We start from the raw sequence: 10,944 nt of genomic DNA, 5'->3' as shown, positions 1-10,944 counted from the left end.
ATTTCTTCAAAGTCCGCGGGAGCCCAACAACGAAATCCGTGGTAATCTGCTCCCATTTCCACTCGGGAATCTCAAGTCTGTGAAGCAAACTACCCGGCCTCTGATGCTCGTACTTCATTTGCTAACAGTTCAAGCACCAAGCGATACTCCACTATATCTTTCTTCATTCTTCTCCACCAATAGTATTGTCTGCATCTTAGCGGCACCTGGATAATGGAGTATCACGAACTCTAGGCCTCCTCAAGGATCAACTCACCCAACCCATCCACATTAGGTACACATATCCATCCCTGCATCCTCACCACCCCATCATCTTCGATAGAAACCTCCTTGGCATCGCCGTGCTGCACTGTGTTAGTATGAACAAGCAAATGGGGGTCGTCATACTAATGCGCTTTGATGCGCTCATACAAAGAGGAGTGAGAAACCACTCAAGCAAGAACCCGACTAGGCTCAAAAACATCCAATCTCATGAGGCGATTGGCCAAAGCCTGAACATCCAATGCAAAGGGTCTCTCTCCAACTGGAATATATGCAAGGCTACCCGTAGAGGTAGTGCCTCCAAATCTTCAATGTGTGAACAATGGTTGTTAACTCTAGATCATGAACGGGGTGGTTCTTCTCATGGGGCTTCAACTGGCACGAAGCATAAGCAATCACCCTACCCTCTTGCATCAAGGCACATCTAAGGGGGGACACTCGACTAGATGAAACCCTTATCAAGCAACTCCTGAAGCTGCTCATTTAACTCTTTAGACTCTACTAGTGCCATACGATATGTTGGAATAGAAATGGGCTGAGAACCCGGCACCAGGTCAATACAAAAAATCAATGTCCTTATCGGGTGGCATGCCCTGTAGGTCTATTGAAAATACATCTGGGAAATCTCTCACTACCAAAACTGACTCAATAGTAGGAGTATCATCAGTGATATCTCACAAAGTCTATGTATGCATCAAACCCAAGGTCAATCATTCCATGTGCCTTTAGAAAGGACACCATCCTAATAGGAATATAATCTAATGTACCCTCCACTCCAACCGCAGCAAACCTAGCATAGCCAATGTCACGGTCTTGGCGTGATAGTCCATAATAGCATATTAAGGCGACAACCAGTCCATGCCCAAAATCACGTCAAATTCTACCATATTAAGTATCAATAGATCAACTATGGTCTCACAACCACCAATAGTGAGTAAACAGGACCGACAAACACGATCTACAATAATAGAATCTCCCACAAGTGTGGACACATATACATGAGCCCTTAATGAATCATGTGATATATCCAAATACGGAGCAAAGTAAGATGACGCATATGAGTAAGTGGAGATCGGATAAAAAAGAACTGAGGTATCCCTTTGACAAATCAGAACAATACCTGTGATGATGGCGTCTGGTGTGACCTCCCCCGTCCTACCTGGAAAAGCATAGAATCTATACTGGCCTCCCCCTCTAGGGCGAACTCTACCCGTCTGACCTCCACCACTAGATGGCGGTGCGGGTGGAGCAGCAACCATGTCCTGTGACCCTGTGGAATCCATAGAGCCTGTGTGGTCTGAGAAGGTGCACCCCTCCTAAATCTTGGACAGTCCCTCACCATATGTCTAGTATCAGCACACTCGATAAAATCTCTCGGTGGGCATGGCTGGTAAAACGGACTTTGGCTTGATCGGCTAGACTGATCGCTGAAGGCACCCCGTGTAGGAGGTGCACAAAAAATGGCTATGAAAATTGGGCAAGTTGAGACCACGGGATAGCCGGAGCACTACTAGTAGCTGGAAGCGCTGAATGAACTAGGCGACTCACATAAACTTTGCCATGATAAGCTGAAACTCTAGCATGGCCACTATTAAATCCTCCAAGACCTCCAGGCCTCTTGGCATCCCTGACTTCTCTCTCTCTCTCTCTCTCTCTCTCATCCCCCTGTACCTTCCAGCCTCCGTGCGATCACTACAACACTAAAACGGAGTACCCGTCTTTAAGTCCCAAGCCATGCTAAATCTAAGACCATAACTGAGCCCCTCAATGAATCTACAGACTCTCTATATGACTATCAAAATCAAGGCAGGTACATGTCGGGATAGCTCACTGAATCTGATGGCATACTGTGTCACTGACATAGTCCCCTGATGCAGCTTCTCAAACTTTATGCGCCATGCATCCCTAGTTGTCCGGGGAACAAACTCTCTCAAAAACATCTCTGAAAATGGAGCCCAAGTGAGTGGGACTGCATCAACTTGCCCAACCTCCTCGTAAACCTGCCACCTCCTGCATGCTGCTCCTGATAGCTGAAATGTAGTAAAGGCAACTATGCTTGTCTCCACAATATAATATCCATGGTGCGGAGAACACGGTGGCGCTTGTCCAGAAAACCCTGCACATCCTCAGTAACTGCACCATTGTAAGTAGGAGGGTAATACTTCTTGAACCTCTCAAGTCTTAGCTGCTCCTCCTCAAATTCCTCTGCCCTGACCTCGGGCTGAATCAGAATAACAGGATGCACTAGCATAACTCTAGGGGCCTGATCAATATGTACCCGCTGCTCTAGAGTACGGGCCGTGGGAATTTGAGCTCCTTCCACAGCCTGAGATGTAACTGTGCAAGGGGAATCAATCCTGCCTAGGCTGGAGTACCGAACATGCTCAAAACGTATGCTAGGGCCTCCTTAGTCGCTGCTCGGGTAGGTTCTCTAGCTGCACCACGTTCCCCTCCTCGGCCTCTACCCTGGCCCTGGCCTCTCGCGGCTCTAGCAGGGGGCACGTGTGTCTGATCATCAGATCCAGCAGTGCATGTCCTCATCATCTGTAAGAGAATAGAATGACAAAGACTCATATTTCGAAACTAGCCTAGGCACACGATAAGGAATCAATGAAGTGGAATTTCCTAACAGTTTCGTAGCCTCTCGAAGATAAGTACAGTCGTCTCCGTACCGATCCGCAAGACTCTACTAAACTTGCTTATGACTCGTAACACCTATGAACCTAAGGCTCTAATACCAACTTGTCACGACCCCAAATTCCTACCTTCAAATGTCGTGTTGGCACCTAGTATAAGACTATGTAAGCCTAACATACATTGAGAAATAACATAAATAATAACATAAACATCAAATTAAACTATCATAATAAAACTCAAACGGTGCAGTTGTCCAATAACTCCCAAAACTAGGCGGAACTGAGTCATAAGCTCTAACAGGAATACTCATAGGATCTCTAAATACAACATTGTCTGAACTGAAAATAAACAAAAATACAGCCAAAAGAAGAAGGTGGCTCCGTGGCCTGTGACCATCGAGCAAGTATACCTTGAAGTCTCCAAGAGATCACTAGCGTCCGACACGAGCGGATGTACCTAGATCTGCACAAAATATGCAGAAGTATAGTATGAGTACACCACAACGGTATCAATAAGTATTAAGTTTAACCTTGATAGACTAGTGACGAGGTCAGGTCAAGATACCTACTAGACATAAAAACTTGTGCAAGATATATATATATATATATATATATATATATATATATATAATCTAACAACGAATAGTAAAAGCAATTAAAGGACAATAAAGAAATATATCAATACGAGGCTAACAACAAAAATAAGCAACAAAGGACTGTAAAAGAATACATGTGATAAAACAACAACTAAGTAAGTTCAATAAAAATGCGAATGGAAAGGAATAAGTAAACAAGAATAACAACCGTTCAACTCATCAAGTCTTCCAACATTGAATGTACAACAAGAATCATACCGAGGTACCACGCCTCATATTCATATTTCACGAGTCTCAATTACAATCTTCCTTGTATCGACACGTGCCTTTCATTTATATTTTTGAAAGTATTTTCCCGAAAAAGTTACACGCGCTTTGGCCCCCTTATCTCGCCGCGTGGCTTCAAGTAATTCTCTTACTAGCAACACGAACATAAATCCCACTTTATCTCGCCGCATGCACATTAACCCCTATCCTTATACCGCCGCATGCGCATCAATAACACAACACAATAATCAACTCGCACCACACGTGCCCGAATGTCACAACATTTAAAATATCACAATACCAATGTTACCAAAACGTATAACCCACGGCTCAACCACAATGTGTACACGAATCTCAAAATAACAAATGAAGGAGAAATACTCAACAAGGAAAGATATCTCAATAATCAACAACTTCAACCTCAAGGTGTTAATAGCTTTTACGACTTCAACTTCAATAACTCAATATGAAGGTATTCCCACGAAATGACAATTTCCAATTCGAATGTGTAACATAAGCTTAAGATGAAAGAGATAGTATGAAATAACAACTACGTATAAATGGATAAAAATAGTTCAACACAAAGAGCCATCGTGGAATAAAAGAGGCACATCACAATAAGAGAGGTAATGATGTCAATTAAGGCATATAAGAGAAAGTTTGACAATAAAAGAAAGGACATGTGTTAACAACATCAACTAAAACATGTAAGAGTAATTTAACAATGGAAGATATAGCATGGTATGACAATATCAATTAAATATATGAAAGATCCTAAAAGTTTAAACCGGTCAAAATACCACATATAATACTGTGAACACACTCGTCACCTCGTGTACACGTCTTTCACATAATTCAAATAACATAATTAACCCAAATCCTAAAAGGTAGTTCCTCCACACAAAGTTAGGCAAGATACTTTCCTCAATTAAGCCAAATCAACCCTCAAAAATAGCTTTCTCCTAAAATTTACCTCTGCACAGCTCAAATCTAACAAAAAATGACTTAATAACATCAAACAATGCAAGAGAAATCAATTACGATAGATAAAGCTATGATCTTACACAATTTCCAAAAGTCAACAAAAGTCAATCCCGGGCCTGCCCGGTCAAAACCCGGGTCCAAGGCTAGATCCCGATTATCCATAACTCCACGAGTCCATATATGTGTTTTCTTTTCAAGTTCGAGTCCAATTCAACTCTCAAATCTCAAATTTTTATTTTTCAAGACATAGACAAATATCCCCAAAATTTCTCTTTGATTCTCATAAATTTAATGTTAAATCTCATATATAATCATGAAATATAGTTGAAAATTGATTAAAACTACTTACCCAATGATTGTAGATCAAAATCCCCTCTCCAAATCGCCTCCTACGGAGTCTAGGATTCTAAAATGAGTGAAAATGTGATGAAATCCCAACTCTCACCCCTTTTGTTCAGTTGCAGATTGCGTAATTGAGACACAGGGTACACAATTGCGAACCGTCGCAATTGCGAAGAAAGTCTCGGAATTGCGGCCTCTGACAGCCTAAGGGGGAAGTCACAAATGCGACACTAGCTTTGCATTTGAGAAGCCCGTCTCCATTGCAATTGCGACGTAATTATCGCAAAAGCGATACCACCCAGTCTAGCCTATTTTCGCAAATGCGATCAAGGCGTCACAATTGCGATATCTGAGGCCCCTCTGCTACGATCGCAATTGCAATGTTAGTGTTTGCAATTACGACATCAGAGATACCAGCACACCAGCAACTTGATTGAGTTCAAAATTATTTTGAAACACGTCCGAAACTCACCCGAATCCTCTGGGCTCCAGTATCAACACAAGTCAAAAAATATCAGAAGAACTCGCTCGCACGACCAAAACAAAAAAATAACATCTAGAACTACAAAGCGGACACAAAAATGCTTGAAGCTCAAAAGAAAACTCAAGAACCTTTAGGATTGCAACCAAGCGTCTGAATCCTATCAATCCAACTCCGATTGACATCGAAATTTGCGGAAAAGTTCCAAACAGCAAAACGAACCTATTTAAAGTCCCAAATAAAAATGTTGAACTCGTTAGCCAAAAAGTTACCCTACGGTCAAACTTGGGAAAACTTCTAAACATCAAATTGCCAATTCTCGACAAAACAAGCCAAATCAACCTAGGGACATCCAAATTCGTTCCCGGGCATACACCCAAGTTCAAAATCACTATTCGAAGCTATCGGAGCCATCAAAACACCGCCCCGAGGTTGTTTTCACAAAAGTCAAACTTTGATTAACATTTTCAACTTAGGTTTCTAAACCAAGAACCAAAGAATCAAATCAACCCAAAACTTTTCCGGAACGAAACTAACCACCCCGTAAGTCGTAAAACTACAAATACACATATGTGAAATATAATAAAGGAAACGAGGCTCATATACACAAAGCATCCGATCGGGTCGTTACAATTTTATACGTTCAAATAAAACTTAAATCGAGTTTACCAAATAGATAGTACTCGACTAAAGAACATAAAATCAAAAGGATTACATAAAATCAAGAGCCATACATATATATAGAAGGCTTCTTATTAAAGTTTGACTTTATGCTCTGGTGCTATTTAACCGCCCTCGAACCAAACATAAAAAAATTAAAAAATATTTTTGCTAACCAAATATTTTCTTTCGTACCAAAGACAACCTTGTTCACATACGGGAGTTTTAAACAAACAGAAATTCATTTAATAAAACAAACTGGAGATACACAAATGATGACATGATTAGAGATAAGCAGTATTTTCTCAAGCAGGCACCATTAATCCAGCATCATTCATGCAAGCAAGCTAGCTGCTGGTCTTATTTGTTCATGAATATACAGTGTCATATATTTTAGTTACAAGAGGAAGAGGTGCAGCAGGAGGTTTCTGCTGCTTTGGTTATGCATTTAATACTGTCTGTTTCATCAACGATGCAGATGCAACCTTCTCCACATTCAGCTATGATTTTCCCAGCATTGGTGACTTTACAAGTATATCCTGCGTCAGTCTTGCAGACTACTTTGCAACCAAGTGAACCCTCTAAAGCTTTCTTAACCTCTGCTAACGTGCTCTCAGATTCATCCCTTCAACATATGTGCAAACATCAGTTTCTTTATCAGAGAATTTAATTTCTTCTTGTTAGGTCATGATATTCCTCCGTCTCATTTTATGTGACGATATTTGACCCGACACGGAATTAAAAAAAAATAGTTCTGAAACTTATGGTTCAAAACTAGCTACTCCCTCCGGTCCACAATAAATGACCAATTTGTTTTTTTATTTTGATCCAAAAAAGTATCCATTTATATAATCAAGAAAAAATTCAGTTTGTTTTTCTAAAATTAGCCTTATTTACGTATCCCTAAAAAGTCATTTACTTCTCACATTTGAGAAGAGAAGTAAGTGCTACTATAACTATTGTGCAACATTTAATGAAGGGTAGTTTAGTCACACTAACTATTTTCGTCTAGAATTTAGTATTTCCTTAATGGATGTGACAAAAGCAAATTGGTCACTTATTGTGGACCGGAGGGAGTATAAATACTTGTGTGGTTGTCATTCATCTCATTAAGGATAAAGTATAAAGTTTAAAGTTAAATTGTATTTAAATAAATATGACATTCTTTTTAGTACAAATAAAAAAAAATATAACACATAAATTGGGACAGCACTAATTTTCCAAGACATGTGTAAGCATAAATTAGCCTTTGTCACATTAAATCAACTACGTATATATACTTTACTCACTATGAGAAATAAAGTCGCAATACTACTTTTGTCATATTAAAGTCGCTCACTATAACACTGACAAAAATACACTTTACCAATTATAGCACTAAAATTACTTTCATGGCTATATTTAATCGCTATAGTACGAAATAAGTAAAATTCAATCACTTTAATGCGTTGAAAAATACAATTACTATCATATTAAGAAAAGTTTAGAAATTGTATTGATATAATGTGTGCGTAAAAAATAATATTGTTACTTTACGGAACAATAAACCTTGTGTTCTCAACTTAATCCTTAGAGGATGTGATCACACAAATTAAAATGATGTTAGAGACAAATTCAGTCATGGAGTACTTCCGTTCATTCTCTCTGTCCACAAATATAACTTTGGGTTATTTTTGAAGTTTAGTGAGTGATCTGAGTGAAAATTTTGAAAAACAGTTTGTTTGAGTTTTTCAAATTTTCAAAAAATTTCAAAATGCATTTTCAAGTAAAAATTAGAAATTTTATGAACCAACACTGATTTCGAAAAAAAAAATAAAAACTTTTCCCAAAAAAAAGAAAAATTACGGGCTCTTACTCTCATAGATATTTCTTAAGAAAAAAAAAAATTGGAAATAGTGGGCACATACACACAGATACAAGTGGTGTCGGTGGAACAAATACAGAAGGGCTTGCCAGCTTTTGAACTATCTGTTTTAGTAACGGAGCAAGACCATCCTTCTGCGCACTTGCACTCTAATTTCCCCTCCTCTGTTACGCAGCATCTACAAACACCGATAACATAGCAGTTTATAAGGATGTGGTTGAACTACCAAAGTTTGTGGTGGGATCAGCAGATAAGATCCCTCCACCTTTATATAAGAAGTCTCGGGTTTACAAATTATAAAGGGTAGCCCGGTGCACTAAACTCTCGCTATACGCGAAATTCGGGGAAGTGTCGGACCATAAGGGTCTATCGTACGTAGTCTTACCCTGCATTTCTGTAGGAGGCTGTTTCCACGGCTCGAACCTCTGACCTCTTGGTCACGTGACAGCAACTTTATCAGTTACGCCAAGGCTCCCCTTCTAAAAACTATGATTGAACAAAATTTTAGTGGGGAGCGCTTCCCCTTTAAAGGCATCTTATAGGGCACGAGTCTGACTTAGTAAACTAGTAGGTATCAGACACCGAGTAGAAAATAAAAAATTGTTCATATAAGAAACAATTTCTCCATATGGCCTTTTTTAAAATTCGTCATATCAACCGTAAGCTAAGTAAATTTTTTTAGTAGTAACATAGATGAACTTTTACAAGTTATTATAGAGATTGCTTAAGTGAAGAGAAAAAGCTAATTCGATTTTTTCAGAGTGTGAGCTAACCTGAGTGACGGCTGGCTTGAGCTAAGAACCTCCATCATTTGCTGTAAAATTCTCTCTCGCTAAGCTAATTATCCTGAAATTTTGCTGCATTCCACTCATTTGATAGCTGCTTTTTATAGATGTGGCTGCTGGTTTTTTCCCATTTCTATATTTGATATTGCTTGTCTTTTTCAGCTATCTAGAATATTCCTACAAAGCCTTGCCGATCACCTTTTTTTTTTCTTCTTTTTTATTTGTTTTCTGAATCACCCATTCATTATGTTCTCGTTAGTGTAACTTGGCTAAATTTTATCCTTATACTAATTTTATAAATTCTTTTTCCTTTATATAGGTAAATTTAATTCATAAATTTAACGAAAACAGAATTTATAATGATAGCATAACAAAGACTGTATGTGTAAATGCCTCTAACTGTTTTTGTTCACATCTTAAAATTTCAATATTACAGTGGAGAATAAAAAGTTGAAAAGCTAGGGAGCGGATATATCATATATTCCTAGTCCACTCCGATTAAAGCCCTTTTCTCGTGACAATTGCGTATGGATTGTAAAGAAGTGTTGGATATACTGCCAGGTGTTAAAACTTTTCCCTTATTTTAATGCAATTATTTTAGGCTGGTGGAGACCAGTTGTTGCCAATATTGCGGGTGATTGGGAAAAGGACAATCATAACACTTGATAATAGACTATATAGACGCTATTTACACTCTAAATGTACCATACTTTATTGTTGTTTTAAAGGTTAAATGATAACAAAATACTCTAATTGGTATTCTTTTGCTTCGCATGGACTAATCCAAGTTAGGAAGAGACTATGGAGTGTTTTGGAGTCAAGAATGTGGATAAAAGGGCAATCAAGAAAAATCCAAACGAAATTAAGCAAGAAAGAGGCAAAAGAGGACTGAGCAAGGTGCCACCGCGACCGCGGCTGGACCGCGGCAGGCCAAGCAAGTGAGGCAGAATAGTTGTGTTTCACCGCGGTCGCGCCACGTTCTGCCGCGGCCGCGGTCGACTATGTAACTGCCCAGAAATTTTGGGACTAAAGTGTAAATCGGGGAAAACTTATCCTAACCCTTTATAAACTCAACAAACTCGCCCAAGCAGAGGTTAAGCTTGTTTTTAGACTGAATTGGAGGCAAGAACAAGTGTGAGAAGAGCAATCAACCATTAGAGTTTTTCAATCTTCTCTTTGTTATCTTATTTTACACATTATGAATACATTAGTGATTTCATCTTGCTTTGTTATGAGAAGCTAAATACTTTGTCTAGGGTTTTGATGGAACCTATTGAAGGATGAACTTCGTGTTATGTTAATATAGTTTGCCTGGTTTATTCTCTATTTGTGCAACTACTTTCTTGTTGTAGTTAGTTGATAGGATCCTCAATTAGCCTATGCCTATTCAGTATGTATTACTCGGGAGAGAGTGCATATTTAGGTAATTGTTGAACAACACCACTCCCAAAGTGTACGAGGGATCAATAACTGAGGGTTTAAAGGCGGAATTAGGGATAACGAAGCCTTGGGTACAATCTAAAGTGAGCTGTAATAAAAGCCAACTAGCGTAACTCGGGAGAGTGCGTCTAGTAAATTGTCGTGATTACTCGGGAGAAATTTACGGTAATAAGAGTGCTCATGATCGATAGAGACGGTTAGGCAAATCTATATGAAACATAACAGGAAGGGATTCCATCAATAGGGGAAATCATAACCTTAGATCCTTCGCTTATTTGTTTACAACTCAATCATAGTTAGCTGTTAGTTTACTTGCTTATATTCAGTTATAGTTAGTTAAACCATCACCAATTGTTATTTAAATATCTGAGAAGTTGATTACAAAGAATTTAGTGAGTCTAACAAAAGTAATTGGTAGGTTAATTCTCTGAGGATTCGAATCTGGGCTAAATACTCAGATTATATTTGCAGCAAGCGTTTGTCCTTTTTATAAGGCATAGTTGGGCGTGATCAAATTTTGGTGTTGTTGTCGGGGAATCAACGGTGTTATCAATTACAATTGAAAAAAATACAAAAATTCTTAGTGTAGTCAGTTTTCTATACTTCCAATATTTACATTGAAATTTTG

General features: G+C 38.8%; 1 protein-coding gene across 1 annotated transcript; it reads right to left on the bottom strand.

Moving 5' to 3' along the window:
- Positions 1–6,304: 6,304 nt before the first annotated feature.
- LOC109241807 lies at positions 6,305–8,971 on the bottom strand. Its single transcript, XM_019408599.1, has 3 exons — positions 8,865–8,971; positions 8,135–8,269; positions 6,305–6,852 (listed from the first exon to the last, which is right to left on the bottom strand). The coding sequence occupies exons 1-3, from the start codon at positions 8,900–8,902 to the stop codon at positions 6,621–6,623; spliced, it is 405 nt and encodes a 134-aa protein (XP_019264144.1). The 5' UTR covers positions 8,903–8,971; the 3' UTR covers positions 6,305–6,620.
- Positions 8,972–10,944: the final 1,973 nt, after the last annotated feature.

This window comes from Nicotiana attenuata, unplaced genomic scaffold (assembly GCF_001879085.1).
Source record: "Nicotiana attenuata strain UT unplaced genomic scaffold, NIATTr2, whole genome shotgun sequence".
NCBI lineage: Eukaryota > Viridiplantae > Streptophyta > Magnoliopsida > Solanales > Solanaceae > Nicotiana > Nicotiana attenuata.
The sequence above is the reverse complement of the archived record's forward strand: the minus strand, read 5'-3'. Positions and strand labels throughout refer to the sequence as shown.